The sequence below is a fragment of the Orbicella franksi genome, chromosome 13 (assembly GCF_964199315.1).
Source record: "Orbicella franksi chromosome 13, jaOrbFran1.1, whole genome shotgun sequence".
Lineage (NCBI taxonomy): Eukaryota > Metazoa > Cnidaria > Anthozoa > Scleractinia > Merulinidae > Orbicella > Orbicella franksi.
The window spans coordinates 22,352,412-22,373,521 of record NC_138157.1 but is presented as its reverse complement, the minus strand read 5'-3'; the positions used below and the strand labels follow the sequence as shown (position 1 = coordinate 22,373,521).

At 38.3% G+C, this 21,110-nt stretch overlaps 3 protein-coding genes across 5 annotated transcripts in view; 1 reads left to right on the top strand and 2 right to left on the bottom strand.

The window, feature by feature from the left end:
• The window catches only part of LOC145465859 (exocyst complex component 2-like), an 87,932-nt gene extending 82,461 nt beyond the window's left edge, over nucleotides 1-5,471 (bottom strand). The window contains exon 1 of one of the 2 annotated variants that reach the window (XM_081449615.1): nucleotides 4,852-5,471. In XM_081449615.1, coding sequence (XP_081305741.1) covers nucleotides 4,852-4,960 — 109 coding nt within the window. In that variant the 5' untranslated portion in view covers nucleotides 4,961-5,471. The remainder of the gene's footprint in view (nucleotides 1-4,851) is intronic. The other variant, XM_081449616.1, reaches the window with a different exon arrangement.
• Nucleotides 5,472-8,801: 3,330 nt separating this feature from the next.
• On the bottom strand, nucleotides 8,802-13,465 carry LOC145466034 (uncharacterized). 2 transcript variants are annotated; one of them, XM_081449817.1, is made up of 2 exons: nucleotides 13,396-13,465; nucleotides 8,802-10,832 (listed from the first exon to the last, which is right to left on the bottom strand). In XM_081449817.1, the coding sequence occupies exon 2, from the start codon at nucleotides 10,804-10,806 to the stop codon at nucleotides 9,517-9,519; it is 1,290 nt and encodes a 429-aa protein (XP_081305943.1). In that variant the 5' UTR covers nucleotides 10,807-10,832; nucleotides 13,396-13,465; the 3' UTR covers nucleotides 8,802-9,516. The 2 variants fall into 2 exon arrangements, with proteins under 2 accessions (XP_081305943.1, XP_081305942.1); XM_081449816.1 differs by having other exon boundaries at nucleotides 13,379-13,443.
• Nucleotides 13,466-13,520: 55 nt separating this feature from the next.
• LOC145466037 (transmembrane protein 170A-like) lies at nucleotides 13,521-21,086 on the top strand. The gene is made up of 3 exons (XM_081449818.1): nucleotides 13,521-13,674; nucleotides 16,308-16,478; nucleotides 20,716-21,086. The coding sequence occupies exons 1-3, from the start codon at nucleotides 13,641-13,643 to the stop codon at nucleotides 20,844-20,846; spliced, it is 336 nt and encodes a 111-aa protein (XP_081305944.1). The 5' UTR covers nucleotides 13,521-13,640; the 3' UTR covers nucleotides 20,847-21,086.
• Nucleotides 21,087-21,110: the final 24 nt, after the last annotated feature.

Genomic DNA, 21,110 nt, shown 5'->3' with positions numbered 1-21,110 from the left:
AAGTAAGCTGTATTTTCATTTTCATGCCGAAAGCCACGCAGTGAAATATTATCGGTTTGTTCTGCTGTCTTGTTCTGTTTTTTCTCTTGGTCATTTTTGTAGCCCACCGAGACCGTTCTTTCATCTAAATGAGTTGAAAAAAGTTTGAAAAAGATGTTCCCATTCAAGTTTAAGCTCTCAGGCAATAATTCTGGAGTTTTTTGGCCGAAACGTTGGCTTTGTTATGTTCGTGCCTTTCGGTTGCTATGGGCGACCGTGGCTCCCTTTGTTAGGTCAAGTCTGGGGAGTGAGGTCACAAAAAAAATTCTAATTAATTCTGGTTTTGTTCGATTTCGCTGAAATTTTAGCACGATAAAGCTGGATTGTTAAGGAATAGATTTACCTTCTGCCGATGTGTGGTAGCTATTAACGCTAAAGTGATATATCGCTTCGATGTCAGGGTTTTGAAGAGATTTTTTTGCAACGTGTAGGTTCGGCCTGATTTTGTAATCTGAGATTTTTGTTGACCCTGAAGAAACAAGGTTTGGTGAGTAAACATTACAGATTGCGTAATTTAAAGTTGGCTGAGTGGAGATCTGCGTCTGGTCTCCGACAAAAAAAATAAAATAAAATAAAATAAACCAAGGGTAGAACATGAACCGCGCTCGGCCCATGGCTGTGCGGTTAATAAATTGTAAGTTATTGTTGAACACTGAATGAAAATACAGACATGAAACATACACACTGCTAAGATTGTGAGATTATGTCTTATCAAGGTTTCTGTCTGATCATATTCTGCAAGGGGAAAAGCCCTAGGTACCGAGGTAAATACAAACTAGGAGTGAACCAGGCAGGGGTGAGGACATGTGTGACTATCATGCAAGAGCTATACATTGCACTCTGCACTATCTGAGACTGTCTCACTAGTTCTTTTTAACCGCACGGCCATGGGCCGAGCATGGTTCATGGTTTGCCCGTGGTTTTTTTTTTTCGACTTCTGTGCGAGCAGACCCAAGCTTCCACTCGGCCAAATTTTGAGTCACACAACCTGTGATGTTTACTCGCCAAAAGCTGTTGAAACATTAATAAATCTCATCTTTCGCGGGAAAAAATTAAAAACCCAGCGCTCGTCAAAAATTATATTTTTTCACCAGAATTTTAGCTCGGAACATATACATATTTATATTTGTTTGAATCGTCGATGAAATGACCTTTTCCGGATATTTTTTCCTTTGCGGTCAACCGAAACCTCCGATTACAAAATCACGCCGAACCTACACGTTGCAAAAAAATCTCTTCAAAACCCTGACTTCGAAGCGATATAACACTTCAGCGTTAATAGCTACCACACATCGGCAGATGATAAATCTATTCCTTAACAATCCAGCTTTATCGTGTTAAAATTTCAGCGAAATCAAACTAAACCAGAATTAGTTAGAATTTTTTTGTGACCTCACTCCCCAGACTTGACCTAACAAAGGAAGCAACGGTCACCCATAGCAACCGAAAAACACCAACATAACAAAGCCAACGTTTCGGCCAAAAAACTCCAGAATTATCGCCTGCGAGCTTAAACTTGACTGGGAACATCTTTTTCGAACTTTTTTCAACTGATTTAGACGAAAGACTGGCCTCGGCGGGCTACAAAAAAGACCAAGAGAAAAACAGAACAAGACAGCAGAACAAGCCAATAATATTTCATCGCATGGCTTTCGGCACGAAAACGAAAATACAGCTTACTTCTGGATAAATTCAGCCTTAGAAGCCAGCAACCGGTCCCAAATTACTTTCTGTATCCTTACAAATGTCCTGACTTCCATCTCTGAAAGATTTTGCCCCAATTTTGAGCAAATAAACACTTCATTGACGGTGACCGCCATTACGGTGGCTTGCATACTAAATTGGCTAACTTGACAAAATTCTCCCGTGGGGGGGATATGACGAAAAGAGCTGAAAAATGGCCTGTAATTGGCTAAGGATGAGATCATCCCGCTGTCTAAATTTGGTGAGAATCGAAAGTAACGTCAATTTTCTGTCACGTTTTCAATCTGTGGTCACTGGAGTGACCAAAATCAATACATCGGTCGGGATAGAGTTTTATTATTAAATTATATGACTTGTGTGACTACTTTGCTAGCCCTTTACTCGTGGAAAACACCAATTAAATTTAATCATGACTTTTAAGAAAGAAAGCTGTTGTTAATAGTGTTATTATCGTGTCATTTATATCGTTCATGCCCATACATATCCCGAAGAAAGTTCTACAAAGATTAAGACCATTACGTCATCGAAGATTTGTCAATGGCTACCACTGATGGTGCAATAATACAGTTTGTGTTGATCAAGTGATGTGATGTCTACAGTAAGAAAAGAATCATCAATGACTGCTTTGGAATGTGCACTGCGTTCCGACGGTAGTGCTAAGCAAACAATTAAATTTTAAAAGCGCGGTTATAGGATCTAACAGATCTTCTTGTTTTTTTTTCTTTACTACAGGAATCAACAACAACAACAAAAAAGGTGATCACTAATACTAAAACGATATGACTACTTTGGTGTGTTTAAGTAAGATTGGGCTTGGATGGGCAGAATTGTTGAAAAAAGGGAGTGAACCAAGGAGCTACAGCAGACTACCCCAAATGGATAAAAATTGTCGCATTTATTTTCAGCTGTGTAAAATTCTAAAAAGCTTAAGTGGTTTTGGAGGCACAGAGAAAAACTTTAAAAACATAGCTTACTGTTGCATGAACTTGTTGAGAAAATGTTATATTTGGCTAGAAGGCTCTATCAATTCCAAGCCCGCCCCTCCCCCCAGGCATTGGACGAGCATTTGAAATTTTCGTTTCATAACATGGCAAATGCCCTACCGTGGGTGCAGCTGGTCCATACAAAATCCCCACAGCCGTGTGAACAGTGCAAATGCCCCATATTAAAAGTGAAGCTCAACAATTAACGTTCTTGTATATAGCAACATTGCAGTGTACTCATGACTGTTGTGAAAAGCATCTTCTGTTATTCATGTGCAATCAACAGTTTTATATAAAGCGTATTGAAATTCTTATTGATTCTAACATGGTCAAAACTCAGTAGTGCACACCAAGTTCCACAAAGACAAACTTGCAAAGAAAATGTTTGCAAAGAAAACTCATTGAAAGAAGGCTTATTCCTGTTTGTTTTATCTAGTAAGCTCATAAGTTTACAGTCATACAATTGTCATCTGTCATGTTAACCATTGCTTCTTGACTTGATTTTCTTGTACATGGAAGACCAACATGAATTTATGGGCTAGTAGCAGGGCACAGGCTAGTTTCCATTGGTTAAATCATTGTCAGAAAAAGAGTTTACAACTGCGTTCTTTGCGTAACGTTAACCCCTTTGATTTTTTAATAAAGCAGGCTTGCATTTTCACAAAATACTTAATGTATAATACTTTGTTTTTGATTAAATTGTCAAATGCCCAAACCCCCAGACAGCCCTTTGCGAGTAAATGCCCCATGATGGGGACCGACAACCTGTTAAATGCCCCTCCAATGCCCAGTGGGATGGGTGGGCTTGGAATATTGACAGAGCCATAAGTGCCTGCTTGTTTCTGATGTTGTTATGGCATCCAAAGAGAACGGTGTATTCTGTCAAATAGACAATTGCATGATGGCGTCATTTAACTACAACAACCAGAATCCTTCACCTTTACTGTTTCTTATGCAACTTAGGGCGATTGGTATTTTAACCCTACAGGAGCTTCAAATTTTAAATAGTGAAGAAAAATGAAAGGAATTCTGATAGTTGTAGTCAAATGACAAGCATGCAAATGTGCTATGAACAACTTGTTTAATCATAATTATAGCTCAGAAACCACTTAGAGAGTGATTTTTTTTTTTACCAAAAGAGTAAGTGGTTGATTGATTGTTTTTAAGTTTTTTATAATGTGCAAGTATCACTTTTAGTAATTCCTGCTCAAAAAAAGCTTGATTTAGTTGGTAAAGTATGGTGGATAATGTTTTATTATATAGACACGAGTGTTTTACTGGAAAATACACCACTCGTGAAATTCATACAAAGCCACATCTGGGACTCAGGTGGCAATTTTCCATATCCTCACTAGTGAAGATATCACTGATTTCACTAATATCAAGTTTGTCTCTTAAATTGTACTTAAATTTGTTGGTGTATGATCGGAACATCTTCCTGTCTTCCTCGAAAGTTTTCAGCAGTCTTCGGTAATGTTCGGAAATCTTCGGTAATCTTCAGAAATTCTCAAGAAAATGTTTTGGCAACATTCATCTGACCTACAGACAAGTTTAAGAGAATTTTCGGAATTCTTCGGAAAATGGTAGGAAATCTTCAGAAAATCGTCAAAAACGGTGTCATCAGTATGTCTATTTTATAAAATGAACATTACACGTTAGCTCGAAGATATGAATTTTACATTGTCATGGCAAGAACAATATGTGACTCATTCGCTGCACCCACTCATGGGATGTTGTTCTTGCCACTTAAACATAAAACTCATATCTTCTCACCACTGTGTAATATCCTGTATACACTGAAAGGCCATTCAGAGTATTAGTTTAATTTATGGAATCATATTTGATCCGTTTCTTTGTTATTTACTTACTTCTGCTTCTTCTTTCAATTATTTCATTTTTAATTTTAATTTTTTTTTTTCACGGAAATAAACCACCAGTAGGCCATGGCCTACACCATGACCCATGTTATTCCTAGCCCAGAAAATACTTGGCTAAGGCTTGTTCTAAAGTGCGGACTAGGTGGTCAGGATGTGCAGAGTATGTCTGCAATTGCATGAAATTGGAATTTCCCCCTCGGGTTTTGAACTGACTTTCCTAGTAAACTTTATGGTGTTCAGCTTCATACCTGTCACATCTTTGGCGTTAATGCCGAGGTGTTCACCACGAATAATGACTTTAGTTCCAGGCGGGCCTTCTGCGGGAGAAATGCCAGTCACCACTGGCGGCGGTCTCATCGTTATCTTTATATTTTTGCTCCGTACACAAGAAATTGTTTGACTTGGTTCCTTCTCGACTCCGCCGTCATACTTGTCAACTCTTGCCCAGATCCCCTCGTAATAAAACCAGCACTGGCCATTCCTCGCGGGCTTGCCAGGACATCCGGGACATGTATTTTTTACGTGTTGAAGCTTGTGGAAGATGTGTGGTATTTGCACGCTTTTGCCTGATTCTCTTGTTTTCTGCAGAAAACAAGAGAATCAGTTTTAAGTTTGAATTTCATCAATCAGATTGCGAGAACTTAAGGACGCGCAGTTGACAAGTTGTTGAATGGTTCAAGGGTTAATTCACACGGGCAGTTTAATTTATTTTTGGAAAGCAAAGCTTGAGTTTGTTTCGAGGCAACACGGCTTTCCAAGGAAACCGAAGGTGTAATAGGCCAATTCCGATATATTAAAACTCTAACTTGGCTCCGAGGCTTAGGGGAATAAAATAGAAGAAGTTAATTATTCATCCCTCATCCTCGATGCGATTTCTTTTCTTTTATTCCCCTAAGCCTCAGAGCTAATTTAGAATTTGAATATATCGGAATTGGCCTATTTCTCACATTTTCTAGACATGGTCAAAACTGGACTGTTCTTTACTTTCTTTTTTTTCCCAAAAGTGAACCGCTAACTATGAAAATTGTGAGTTGAATACACCATTTAGACTGAGTGAAATGCACGCGATATGAACAGTACAGCTCAGGCGGTGTGAATTTTTTAATAATTATTATTTTTATTCCTTAAATTTCTATTTCTAGTTTATTTATGTATTGAATTATTCTTTTAATTCACTTTTAAATTTTTTAGTTGTATATTTTTTTTTAATTTCTTTTTTTTTTTAATTTTTTTTTTAGACTCCGCACTCCGCACTCCGCACTCCGCACTCCGCACTCCACGTTTTCGGAACAGCCATAAACAGACAACAAAATTCGTCCCGGTAACCGAGCCAGCCCGGCTACCAGGCTCATATGAAGAGGCCCTTAGAATCGGCCTACGACTGAAATCAACAAGCTCGTCGCCGCGGGCAAAACTCTTATTCTCAAGACTGGGCGGGAGGGTACCCCAATATATGGGCTACATAGGTATGTGCAGCGGGATAGGGTAGGGTTTTTGAGGTTCTAAATCCTCACGGTTACCACAGGCAGAATACTCTATATGTTCATGGTTAATAATTGTTTTTATTATATAGACATGAGTGTTTCACTTATATCTTATTAGATGTGCATGTTTTGGTGTGTAGTATCGCTGTATATTTTTACGAGTTGTGCCGTCTTTGGTCTCCGGCCAAAGTAATTTCGTAAAAAGACGCTTCAGACGGCCCAGGAAGGCAAAAAACACCTCACATGAGTCGATTAACGTTTCATTTAACTTTAGTGGGATATTCAGACCGAGATGTAATTTAGATATGAAAGTTTCAGAGCTCTATTCAGAACCCTCATCGATTCTGTTCGTTGCATATAAACAATTACTGTAACCACGAACACATAGAGTGGTCTCCCTGTGCGGTTAGCGGTCATCTCTCCATGGCCACCAGGGAGTTTCGTCACCAACTAAGAAACCACCTCGCCACCAACGAACTCGCCACCAAGGGAAGTCACCTCGCCATTAATAATCTAATAACATTAAACCCCAATCCGAAAAGATTGAAATTCGTTCTACTTTGTTTAGTTGTAAAACTCACACTGTTCGTGTTACGTTGAACGTTGTGGTGAACCTTAGGTGGCCCTAAAATATCAGGTTTCTTTGTATAATACATGTGGCTCAGTTGTGTCTCATTTTTTAAACGACTCTAAAAGAAAACTAAAAATTGATATGAAGGCAATGCAAAAGACTACTGCACAATCATAACAAGAAAGTAATAAAATAAGAGCGCAACTTGTGTTGATGTGAAAACCCCCGGGGAGTACTCCCAGAAAAGTTGGGTGGGGGTGTGCGGCTCACTTCCCAAAACTCTTACCCTATTTATGACCCAAATCTGCGATTTTTGCTACCCTATTTATGGCCTTGCCAAAAATTCGATACCCTATTTATGACCGTTGCGGCTGGCAGAGTTGGCCTAAACAAAAGTTATGAAGGGCTTTTCTTGGCAGTCTTATTGATAATGATGAAAAAGTACATAAAGGTCCGGTAATACGGCAACATTTTTCTTCAACTTGTCTCGCAACATTGTTGCATTGCAAGTTGAAACACATTGTTGCGCGTATTACCACGTTTGTGACCAACTTGTCTGGCAGCAAAATACAGTGTTGCAAGTTGAGGCAACATGTTGCGCAAAGTAGACTCGAGTTCAACTTTCTGCAACAAATTTTAATTTTGCTGCTCGTATTACCACTGAGGCTACAACTTGTCTCGCAACAAATTTAAATTCAACGCTTGTGATTGGCTGTCACGAAGCGTGGCAACGAGGCAAATAAAAAAAAAATGGCGAACGGTGAAGACGAGCATGAATTCGAAGTAGACCAGTAACTCTCGGAAAGTCATGAACCTGCCCTGTACAGACATCGAGGGCTATCATAGTCTTTGGGACACCTAATTTGCCCCTTCAAAACAAGCAGGAAAAAAGGCAAAAGACTTGGAAGAACTGTCGCAAAAATACCACTTTTCGCCTAGCTACCTGAAACGACACTGAGCTTCATACTGAGAGAACTTCGCTGGCACGGAAAATTAAGAAAATGACTGCCAGAAGTCGAAGTGGAACTTCGTCGAAATGCTAAATTATATTAAAGAAGGCGCCATCTTTATTTACACACGATTGACCAATCATACTTGTAGAATTCTGCAGACTTGCAACACTGTATTTTACTGCGAAACAAGTTGGTCACAAACGTGGTAATACGCTCAACAATGTGTTTCAACTTGCAGTGCAACAATGTTGCGAGACAAGTTAAAGAAAAATGTTGCCCGTATTACCGGACTTTAAAGCGGTAAAAACGAACGATAAAATCCGACGTTTCGGAGTAGTCATGACTGCATTATCAAGGAAAAATGTATGATAGATCATGCAAATTAAAGCGATTTTGGCGCGAAGAAAAAATATTGAAGTCCCCAAACATTTTATGGCTTTTTTTGAGAACTTTATTGATTGCTCTCACTATCCATGTTAGAATAATGTGTATCATTTGGTTTTGCTTGTTGTAGATATTTGCCATCAAGTAAGGCTATTCACAACACTACGAAATATGCGCCTTACTTAAGACGAAGCCACGGAGAGAAATCAAATTGCCCAGTTGAAATGAATATCTGTGCTTTTAGACTGATAGTTTAGAACATGATCCAGTAATACTAAACCAAAGATGGCTAATTAAATATGCATAAATTAGTGTGGAATGGCCATTTTTGCTGGGGGTCCCCCTAACTTGAAGGGAATAAAATATTTTTACCTACCTTTTTTTCAGTCATTTTCTCACCGAACCCAACAATTGTGCCAAGTTTGAGCGAAATCGGTGCATCACCTCCTGCCTGGTTTTTTCATGGACACACTCTAAACTGATGAGTACCGCTTTTTCTGTCGTCTTTTTCCGGCGGAAGTGAAACTAAAATTTAAGAGCTGGATTTTGACCATGTTGAATTGTAATTTAATGACGAACTGGTTGTAAAGAGGCTTTGAAATGTGTAAGGGAATAACAAAATTAGCCGTTGTGGTAAGTTGGGTTTTACATCATTTTTTTTGAACGGTTTTTCGACTGTTTTATTCGAGCCAGACTGAAAGTTTTAGCTCGAAATTTTGCGATGTTTGTTCGTGACGTTTTTACGTAACGTCACGAGCTCTGTGACGATCACTGTGGTTTGCAAAAAGCGAGGATAACAACAAAATTATAAATGTCACTGTTCTTTAATCAACGCTCCCTTCACTTCTATGTAAGATTGGTTACATCACTAATCATGAGGTGCTCTTTCCATTCGCATTCATTATATCCCTATCTGTGCTATTGTTAGCAAGTCAGTAAGTCAAAGTATATTTCCGGATAATTGGAAATGCACAAGGTTACCCCACTTTTTAAACAAGCCAATCGGGACGAACTAAACAACTACCGTCCAATTTCGGTGAACTCAGATGTGGCCAAGGATCGTTTATGATCAATTATATGCCTACCCAGAAGAGCGCGACATCATCCGTAAATGTCAATTTGGTTTCGTGCTATTCACTCAACTAGTTTTAATTTTTAGAATATCCTAGGGCCGTGGATTACCTGTAAACTAGCTTACTGGCTAAGCGTAAACCCCACGTTAAATAAAGTATGGTATCATATCGTATCTCCTTGAGGCCACAGACACTTAGACGTACGACACTCACAGCGGTTAAAGCAATGCCGTTGTTTTCTTGGATTAAAAAAAAAATTTCTTTGACACAGTTGACCACGAAATCCTCTTATTTAAGCGACTACGGCATATATGGGTCTCTTACTTTGATGATATAATAGCACCTAAAGTGGACCCGTCAATCATCTTATGACATGATAATGTCATTTGGTGACTCTCTGTCAAAGTGGGTCCAAGTGGGCCCACATGACTACTGCCACGCCCTACATTTACACAGCTTGACTCACAGGTTTGTTCTGGAAAACTTCTAGTTCAGCGGTATTTGCACCTGGAGACTGTCCCATCTTGTGTTCCATACTTGGGTGATGTTCATAATCATAGTCAATATGGACAAATGCCCTTTCAACATCAGAAAAACTCTCCAATTTGTTTTGAAGTGATTCACCAATATCATGAGCATCTCTGAGATTCATATGTGGTGGCAAAACAATATGGGCCTCTACAAGGATATTACAGCCGAAATGATAGGCTCTTAATGTGTCAATAAACTGAATTCTGCTGTCATGATTCATACAAACCCACAGAAGCTTCTGTAACATGACTGGGCATGCAGTGTGTCCTGTTAAGCCACGGATTTGCTCTCTGGCTGTCTTATACCAGACTACAACTATGTACAGACTAATTAAAATGGCACCTAATGGGTCTGCATTACTCCATACTTTGTAACCAACATAACCAAACCCAAGAGCAAAGAAGTTGGATAAAACATCATTTCTGTGATCTTGAGCTAACGCATCAGTGGAAGGTTTCTTCACTTGCCGACAGTACACAAACAAAATCATTTTAATCAAGATAGTTGCAGCAATAATGGCAATAGTGGGAATTGAAATATCAGGTTCAGCAGACTGTTCAATTATCTTTGTTACAGATGTGATTATCATTTGTACTGAAGCCACTGCCATAATGACTGCTAACACTATAATGCTTATAGGCTCCAAGCGAGTTTTTCCTTCAGGGTAGTCATAATAATTGGTACCTTTAATGGAACGCGTTGTAAACCACAAAACTATACCAGAGACCAAATCAATTATACTGTCTACTAAGCTGGAAATGATTGACATCGACCCAGACAGATAAGAGGCAACTGCTTTAGCAATAAGCAGCCCAATGTTGCATAACATGCTCATCTTGACAGCAATGGATACCTGTGACTCTTTACCATCTTGTGAGCTAGATTTTGGTGTTCTGCCGAAGTCCTGCACGTTTACTTGTTCAAAAGTGGCTTTGGTCTCTTCTAGTTGCTTGTAATATCGTCTTACATTCTTCTTACCAGTAACTGCTCCCGAAAGCCTTTTTTGTCTTGCTAACTTCATAATCCAATGCCTTTGATGTGCACGTTTGTTTTGTGTTCCATCAGATATGGTATTATTCTCTGGTGCAATTTCTTCAAGGGTGATGCATGAAGATTTTTGAGATATGACTTCCATATCCATGCCATTTTGTGGATCATTCAGATTTTGTAAAGAAGAACAAATGATGGTGGGGCTTTCATCTCCCATTGTGATTCAACTATTATCATTAACACCTAAAAAAAAAAAAAATACAAGGGAAAGTAAGAACTAGTGCCAGACCTATGCTATTGGATACTCATGGTTCCAGCCACATTCAAACACTACATGTTTGACCAACCATATGTGGATAGCTCTCAAAAGTGCACGCTTTCTTGTTCAAGGCTGTCCACTTACTGGACATGAATTCAACTACTGAAACACACAGTGACAATATGTACCATTGCTTGCATCTAAGCGTGAACACATGATGCCAAAACATGCTCAAATGTTTGATGACCAATCATGCCACGTTTTACAACCAATTAGAGTATGTTCTGGCATCACATGTTCACACTTAGATGCAAGCGACAGTAATAGCCCTGATGTCAACCTATAAATACGAATGCCATCAACGGCAACATAAAGAACCTGTAGGATGATAATGCACAAGTAACTTTGAGAGACACTACCTTCCTCTTTTTTAGGCTTTTTCCATGCTTGAAGGACCAATAAAAACAAAGTAGAAAATGAAAGATTGCCTTGAAATGCTATCTAGAATTGATCTAAGTGACACTGCTAGCAGAGGACGGTACCTTAGTTTGAGAAGCAGGCTTTTAATAAAGAGGACCTTTCAAGAAGGGATACAAGTTACCTGGGATTCATTAGCTCCTTTGTTCCCTAAAAATGTTTCATCAAAGTTCTCATAGGTAGTAAAGATGTCCCTTGGTCCCTCAAATTAATCCAAACTATACCCAGATTTATTCCATTGAACTTAATGATTATGTTGCCTTGCTTCCTAAAACCCTGGGAGAGTGAGAGGCCCTCAATAACCATCAATAATGGATGACAGTCTGTTGCATTAACTTGGTCATAAATTTCATCTACTGTCCAAGACGAGAATTGACCTCATAATAAGCATTTTTACAATAACTGTGAAATCATTGCGTGTTCACTGGCTAATTTTTATTGTTAATAAGTGGACAGACACATGAATTTAAAATTTATGCCTTTTTTCTTGTAAAAACAAATTGCCATCAGTTTCTCATCTGTCTGTCCTGTCTTATTTGTGTATCTACTTGGCTATTGCCTCATGAATCCACAGCTACTTTGATTGTTATGACAAAATTCATGATCAATATTTGGGTGGACTCACTCGGCTGCTCCTCGTGAGTCCACAACATTTTCACAACTAAGATGACACATATTGTTGTCAATAAGAACGACATTTGATTTGTTAAGTAGTTGACCTTAAATTCAATAAAATAGTATGTTTTCAGGTGCATAGTTCATTAACAAGTACTCACAGCCCCATGGGCTTGTGCAAGTATTTTGTTAGCCTTTAGAAAATTTACTCATGCTTTTTTTCCCCAAATTGCACTCGAAATCATGTGATTACCTATGCTAACAAATGACACCACAAAATGTTCAAATTTGCATCAGGGCCTTGCAGTGAGCCACTAAGATTCTACTCTGGTACTCTAAGAGATTTGACCTTTATAGCAGAGCTCTGGCAGCTCGAAGGGCTGCCAAGTGGAGTCCCATACCCATATAGGAAAGAAAAGGAAACCCATGAATGGATTTTCTCATGGTTATCATGGCTAGCAGTATTGCTCATGGGTGCATACGAACGACGACGAAGGAGTCGTGCAAGATGGCGGCCACACTCCAGCTAATGGGTTGACAGAGACATGCACCCTCGGTTTGTAGCGTCCCTCTTTGATATTGGACATCCCTGTTATTCCCTGATTTCAAACCAAAAACGACTAGGTACGAGTCTCTAAATTATGGGATAAGCAACTATTGATCCACATAGTCGGAAAGAGCACACCAAGATTCACAAAATCCTCAAGTTTGGTGTTAATCAGGCTAGTTTTGACTAAGATACGACCATTTAAAAATGTCAAAATTAACAAAGAAATGTTTGGTCATCCGGACATGGCATCCAGATGGCCATACATTTCTTTGTAAATTTTGACATTTTCAAACGGCTGTATCTTGCTTACCATTGGGTCTATTTATACCAAACTTGGGGATTTTGTAAAGCTTGGTCTGCACTTTATGACTATATGGATCAATAGTTACTAATCCCATAATTTACAATGCAATGGTCAATTGACACCTGTCAAAACAAGGTATCTGCTGACCAGTTTCAAGTGAGCATGTCGCAGGCTCAAGTTTAGAGTTCACCGAGGTCATATGTTTTTTGAAGTTGACCGCTGACCAAGTGCTGGTTTTTGATTGGATCACGGGTTCATGTTAGGTTTACTTGTTGTAAACAGGGTCAGGTTGTTTGGAGGCCAGTTAACGCTACCCAGGATTGTAAAAGTTAAGTGAAGTATAAATTTCTCTTGCATAAAAATGTTTTTAACTGCTTTTGGTTTGTGTATTTGAGGACCTTAAGATTATTCAAACTCAAAACAGAAGGCCAAACAACATAAACAGAAAGTTACAAAACTCAAGTCAAAATTCTCGCTTATCCTGGGTTAGCTAAATCGGGCTTTGAACAACCTAACCCGGTAGCTCCGGTTCTAGCCTTGGCTAAATCTATATATTAAGCTTTGATTGTTATTCGAGGACTTACAGGTTCGTTTAGCTTACTTTTGTGGCGGAAGCTGACCCCGGCCCGGGAAGCTGACACGCTTTCCGATTACCACTCGCAAAGGTGTAGTGTAATCCCCAGGGCCCACCTTCTTCGGTTAAGCCTGGGCACAAGATACCGTGAATCCGTAACAGTTGACGAGCTCTTGCAGCTAGCTGAAACGACCGGGGACGAAAGAGATTCTTTCATAATGGTTTATTGTGCATAATACGGACGATTAAAGACTGACCAGACGGCAGGATCCATGGACGTTCAAGGAACCTTATATTTGTTTGGTGGTGAGGGATAATTCAGAGATAAGCTACATGTAACTAAGTGAAACACCAACCCGGGTTTACTTAGCCGGGATAAACATCCTGACGTACTTCGACTAACTCTTGTATAAAATATTTTGGCCGCTTTTTTTTTTCTTAAAATGTTAAATTAGTATTGAACAATTGACTATGAGCACGAGATTTTGAAGAGGTGATAGCTGATGACCCTAGAAAATCGAGCTTGAATAATCCTATTGTTTCATGCAGATAATTAACAATTATTATACATTGTAGTCACCATCTGTCTCCTCATTGGCTAAAAGCCTAGAGTTAATTCTGGAAAACAGCACAGCCTACAGATTATTCACTAATCTGCTAGCAGATTAGTAAATAATCTGTAGGTTGCGTGCGCAATGCATGATTTCCAAGAGCAATGTCAAGTTCACAGAACAGTGAAGTAAGGACCTGGCTTGTCTAAAATAAACTGTGTTCGGTGCGATAATGCGTTTGTCGTTATTTTCTTTAAAACAGTGTATAATAAAACAATTATTAGATTCGGTTTTTGTGATATCTGAAATAATCAAGGTCTTGGTTAATGTTATCAGCCTCAGCCTTCGGCCTCGGCTGATAACGCTCACCACGACCTTGATTATTCTGGATATGACAAAAACCTCATCCAATAATTGTTTATTATTATACATTGAACTCACTATTTCTTTTCTGATTGGCTGAAAGCGTACAGTGAATTTTCGAAGTCAGCGTCTGTGACGTCATATCTGCAGATTGTACAATAATCATGTCAAGGACACTCAAGGTCATGGGTAATCATGTTAAGTTCGCACGCTTTGTCTTGCTTGCCGTCAGTGAAGAAGCAAAAACACGACTTCCACTTTTTTTGTTCAATGTATAATAAAACAATTATTAGATTCGGTTTTTGTGATATCCAGAATAATCAAGGTCGAGGTAGGGGTTATCAGCTGAAGCTGAAGGCTGAGGCTGATAACCCTTACCGAGACCTTGATTATTCTGGATATCACATAATCCCATCCAATAATTGTTTATTATTAGACAAGGGATTGCTGAAGGTAAAATTTAAAGGAAAGCTATTTTGGAGAGTTTTGGAGTGTTTAATTGTTAATTTTATACAAAGGAACGTTTGCTTTGAAAAAAAAAACTTTGTGAACTTACACTTGCCTTTGTAGATGACATGTGACATGTGGCAAACATGCAAGATGGAATCAATCTTCAAGTTAAAAGACAAAAACGCACACACATCACATGTCATCTACAAAGGCAAGTGTACTTGTGGACAAACATACATTGGCGAAACAGCACGCAACCTCAAGGTTCGTGTTAATGAACATTCAGATTTTAATAAGCAGCTGGAGCTAGCCAAGCAAATCAGAAAACATCCTAACCACAAGTTCTCGTGGGAAGTTTTAACCACTGCCCATTCATGGTTAAAAAGGAGAATAAACGAAGCGTTCTACATCGCATGCTTCCGTCCAGAACTAAACAAACAAGTGCAATCACTGGACCTCACCTTGTTCCCCATGGGAACAGGTATTACATAACTGGCATTACCTGAACTATAAGAACACTGAGCGGATGCATATTATTTCACTCTGATGATGATCTTGAAAACAGATCGAAAATGTTAAGACTCAATTTTAACAGCTTTTTACCTTAGAGTTTTATATTTTAATGAAAATACATATATATGTTTTTGCTAGTTTGGTTTACTTTGGCTCCTTAGCTCTCATTGAAAAATCTAATTTTGTCTGGCTTTGCCACTGAGACTGGTGTCACTAAAGTTCGGTGACATCAATTTGACTGAGTGTTTTGTCTCTTGAATTCAATGTTTAGGTTTATCCCTGTCTTTGTTGGCTTTGTTTGGCACCACAAGATTGAAGTCTGTTGCCTATTTTGCATGTTATATGTGCTACTATTGTTTAAATCAGGCAATATCTCATCAGTTGATGTCCTGCTAACAAGATCGCACTTTACATCACACAACTTCTTTTCTACTGCAAAAAAGATAATTTATATAGCCTGCTCAATTCAGGCAGATTTCTGATTGGTCAAAATATTAACACTGTCAAATCCACATAAGTCCAGTCGTGAGTTCGGGGGAGGAGCACAGGGTTCATCTCCAACAGTGGCTGGCAATCGAGCCTACATTTTTTGATTTTGAAACCATTTAACTCCAGTTTTGAATACAAGAGCATCACATTTCAATACTTGGAATACTTCGAACAGAAGTTGTCTTAGATGCCAAGCACCAATGATGACAAAAGTAGTTAGTTACTGTAGTATGTTGATTGTAATTTATTATTAATTTGGACAAAAGTAACATCACCCATTAAAGACCCAGTTTTGGCCATGATGCATTGCATGCTGTTCAGCATTGTTAAACAATAAACCTTGCTATCATGTACATGTAAACCAAAAAAAAAACAGACCGGCGAAAAGCACAATGTTCATTACTGGGTCTTAAAGTTTTTGAGAGATTGCCCTCCACCCTATATCAACACTGAGGTTTTCCTGAACTGTATGGTGTAACATGCAGAAAACATTTTTTTTACCAAGATAATTGCACGCGGCCATGGCCATTATTGGGAATCAATCAGTGAAGCTAGTTTTGTTTTTATTTGCAGAAATGTGGTATCAGATCTTTCTTTGGTGTTTGGCAACCTCAGTGTTTATTCACTGTGTTTCAGCTGGTGTTGCTTTCTTTGCTTTACGGCAGCATTCACGTGGCATGTTTTTCCCTCTTCTCATAATCTTCGTTGGATTTCTTTATCCTGTGACTGGAGGAATAATTACAAGTGAGTTTAATTTCTAGAAAGTCCACTTAGTGCTTGTCTTTATTAATCAACGTGAAAAATATTCTGTAGGTAATGAAGGAGCATTTTACTGATTGAGAATCAAATGTAGACTACAGTAGAACTTATGTTACTCTAAGTTCTCCTTTTTAGAGGGTAATCTGTAAAATTTACTGCCTGTAAAACAGCGTGCCTAGAACCAGAAACTTAAGTCTGGAATAATGATGCATATATAGATGACTGTGAAAAGTTAAATGTTGTACTACTTACATAGCTATTTTATTTGAAGTAGTAGGGTAAATCTGTTCAAGTTGTTAAGGTGATTCCTCAGTAATGCATTGCGCATCCCTACTGTGCACGATTTCTGTGTTATTAGCTCGACTGTGAAATAAAGGCTCATTTTCTCTTAAACGAGATTGGTGAAGTATATTTTTTATTGCATAATTTTGGTGTACAAATTATCCACCTTAGGTTAAAAAATTAGTAATAGTAATTGGACTGAGTGGAGTACAATTCAGGGAGTAATTGCGCGAGTAACTTCAAAATTGGAAGAGCGCGAAACACGAGGCTGATTTGAAATAACGATTGTGTACAATTACTCCCTGAATGTATGAGATGAGGTCCAATTACTAATTAATCGTATGTATAACAAATTTTGGTATTAAAAATGTCTTTTGAGAACTACTTTTGAGTAAAAACGTCTACAGCGGGTTTCATGAGTTTTGAAAACTGTCGGAAACATTGCGAAGGAAGCCATTAAGGTGCACATAATTGACGTGCGAATCACATAGGTATCCAATCCACCGTAGGAAAAAAGATGGCTGCTGTACATTTTACCACAATGCCTTGCGAACCTAACACAGCCTATAAGACACAAAGAAAGCCAAATTTTACAATATTTTTCCCAGTGCTAAGGACATTGAGTAGCCTAGGTTTGAAGATTTTATAACATTTCTGTACATTTTTATGAACGTTGTTAAGGTTTTTGTGTGCTAAGAATTATGGGTAAATGTACCAGTCGCCATCTTTTTTCCTATGGAGGATTACAGGTGTCCAATTTCAAAAAGTTCAAATTGGATACCTGTGATTGGACACCCACATGATCACGCACCAATTACGTAGCAAATAGGCATGCGGAGAACCAATCACGATCGAGAATTTCGTTATAGATACAATTAGGAAAAAAATTGTTCGGAAGGAAAAAAGTTATTGAACTGAAAGAGTGCACAAAACTGTTACTCAAGGATGCAAATTATGACCTGAAAAACAATGATTCAAGGAACATTTTGAGTCAGTGTCGTTTAGAATTGTGTGACTTTTTGATAAAAAGATAAATATTGTGACAAACGAATGCGTGACATTATTTGTTGTTGCGAAATCACCACGCTGTTGTAATAGGATCTCCGGGAGAGGTCTGAGTCGGAGAATTGAGAAGAGAATTAAAAAAGACGCGTGTGTATTTACGTGAAGGATCTGTCCTTTATTTCGGCGCGTTACAATATATTACGTTGTTCCAGGTGCCCAAGACTTTCTGCCTATCAAGATTTCTTTCAAGTATTGCTTTAATAACCTTTGCTTCCAGCTACCACAAAATGTAACGTGAACTGATGAAATAATGTGCGTGGTGAGGGATAAAGGGGGTAAGACTGGCCCATCATATCTCTTAAACGAGAATGGAGACCTACCCTTTATATTTTATTTTTCGAAACAGTGCTTTGTAGGGAACATTCAGGGAAAGTTTCAAAAAAATTGTTCGGTAACTTTTATTTCTGAGGTGCTGCAGCTATTTTTCTCCAAGAGTAGCAGAAGTTTTAGCAGCAGGAAGCTTTAAAAGGAGTTCATCATTTGATCTAAGACTATAAATGGAGCAAGGCTTGAGAGAAATAAGGTCACATAATGCACTAATATGTAGATTTAGCCAAGCGTAAGAGTGGAGCTCCTTATTGCAATAATTAATCATAAAGGAAAAAGAGGATTTGTTTTTCTTGGATCAGAAACTTAAAAAAATGATCAAATTATTGTCAGCATGTAATTGTTCAGCATGTAGTGTGGCTGTTTTTTTCCAGTTTATTTTTAAGATCTTTTAGATCTTATAACTGTGCTTTTAAAATTTAACTCTTTTCTTAGCACTACAGTCGCAATGCAGTACACATTCCAAAGCAGTCCTTGATGATTCACTATTGATTACTGTAGACACCACATCACTTGATCAACACAAACTGTATTATTGCACCATCAGTCGTAGCTGTTGTGAAATCTCCAATGATGTAATGGTCTTAATCTTGAACTTTCTTCAGGATATGTATGGGCTTGAATGATATGACAATAACACTATTAACAGCTTGCTTTCTTAAAAGTAATAATTAAATTTAATTGGTTTTTTCCATGAGTAAAGGGCTAGCAAAATAGTCACACAAGTCACATAATTCAAGAATTACGTTATCCATGGCTATCTTTAGTACGGTGGTTATTTCCCTACCAGTGACGTAATCCTTGTGCGTTCTGACACATTCTTTGCTTGGCTTGCAAATATTTAATTTTCCTTCCGATCTCTGAACTTGCTGCGATGAAACAGCCAAAGAATTCACTTCATTTGCCTAAACCCACAAGAAATACTCGCAAAATTGCAAATAAATTAATGACCGTCGCTTCTGGCGAAAAAAATTTGCAAAGTAAACACGATCTTATTTGTCACATAGCGAAAGTGAAAGCCGCAATGTCAGCACATTTCATGGCTGACGTAATACCTTTTTTTAGCATATTTATTATTCCTTTTGAATCCAACGCTTCGATAAAACCAAACGAAAATATATTTTACACACAATAAAGAAAACATCCGTATCATTGTCCGTGTATTAATGTTTCAACAGCTTTTGGTGAATACACATCACAGGTTGCGTGATTCAAAATTTGGCCAAGAGGAAGTTTGGGTCTGGTCACAAAACTGAAAAAAAAATACTAAAAATAAGCCCCATGCAGAACATAAACCGCACTCAGCCCATGGCCGCGTGGTTAACAAACTACACCCAATAAGTGTAACCAAGATTGTAGAAATTACCTAGTACGCAATATACACAAAATTCATTACTGGCGGCCTGCTCAGGCAGTTGTCAATACAAGAGCACGAAATCAAGGTGGGTGAGGATAGCATCCCCAACTCCAGTAAGGCAAAGAGTGGAGCAGAGATGTATGTATTCCTGTGTAAGACATTTAATTCCTGTGTAACATTCTTTGCATTACTAATGTAATATTCCTGTGAAGGGCAGTAGATATATAGGTATATAGATATGGTTCAGGCAACTGCCAAGTTAATCAATTTTGGCTACGAAAGGCAGGTATAAAACTGACGATAAATTGACGGTGTTTGGTGCTATTGATTTTGGAAATACGGGTTTCAACCATGCTTTACAGATTCAAGACACTATGAATTTATTTGTTTTACGGGGACTGGGATGTAGACCTTGAGGTGGTGACTTAAGCATTTGTAACTATTTGTGATAGGCGGTTTTTAGCATTTTATCTTGTTAGTGTGCGAGCCCTCTTTTCACTCAACTCGCATTAAAATCAAATTTGACAAATAACAGGCTTAAAAGGTTGAAGTGACAGGTTTCAGTCTCGTAGCAAAATGTAAAGATGACAATGAGTGGATTAAAAACTGCATTTTCTGCAAATAAGCAAACAGGTATAACTCACAAAAATTAATTGTTAGGTATATGATCAATATCTCACTGTATGTATACCATGGGTTAGATCAGGGCATCATGCCAAATCGAATTGCATTCATAATGCTATCAGAACTGTATCGCTTGCATTGTGTTAACTTTACATTTTATTTTTAGCATGAGTAGCCTGTACACAGGCTGGCATGAGGGCATAGTCTAAAACTTAAAGGCAATATGCAAATTACCCTGAATTTATCCTTGCTGACTTCTCGCCGAATGGTTTTCGATTCCTCTGATATCAGTATCATTTTAATCCATGAAATAAAGCGACAAACAACAGATTTAAGCTTAAAATTGAAGGCTTTCATGCAAATACAGAACCACAACAGGTTACTGGGATTATGAACTCAAACTGGTATTGAGTCATGTCTGCATTACGTAATCAATGGGAGTAGAACTGGCAAAAAAAAAAGCAGGTGGATCAAAGATCATGATCCTTCAATATGTATCTTTGTGATCTTTGGTTTCAGTTAATGATCTGGAATATTAATTTTTGGTTCTTTGTCTTGAATCTTCAGGTGCTACAATAGGAGCTGTGTATCGAACTGCACATTTCACCATGCCTCGCTATGCTGCATTTCTTTGGGGTGCTGGACAAGCGTTCATAGGATTTTTGGTATCTTATACACGGATATTGGCTACCCTGTGATGCAAGAATGTGATTGTGAATCAATGTAACTTTGAGCTGCTTGATAATGACAAACAGAGTAAAGGACTAGGAACTAGTTAAACTTCATGTACTATATATGGGCACATACTTTGTGTACTGTATGGGGCATAATTTGACTCAACCTTTGAAGGAAGAAAGAACATAATTTACAGAGTATGCCAGGCCATGTTTTCTCATCACAACTTATCACTAAACAAAGGCAGCAAGTAGAGATGGAAACATAAGTTTATTTTACAAGGCAAG

Excerpts from the sequence above, each read along its gene's own strand:
- LOC145466034 (XM_081449817.1), bottom strand. The coding sequence starts at position 10,806 with ATGGGAGATGAAAGCCCCACCATCATTTGTTCTTCTTTACAAAATCTG.
- LOC145466037 (XM_081449818.1), top strand. The coding sequence starts at position 13,641 with ATGGACGTTCAAGGAACCTTATATTTGTTTGGTG. Across the intron at positions 13,675-16,307 it reads AACCTTATATTTGTTTGGTG|AAATGTGGTATCAGATCTTT; the intron begins GTGAGGGATAAT and ends TTTTATTTGCAG. Across the intron at positions 16,479-20,715 it reads GACTGGAGGAATAATTACAA|GTGCTACAATAGGAGCTGTG; the intron begins GTGAGTTTAATT and ends TTGAATCTTCAG.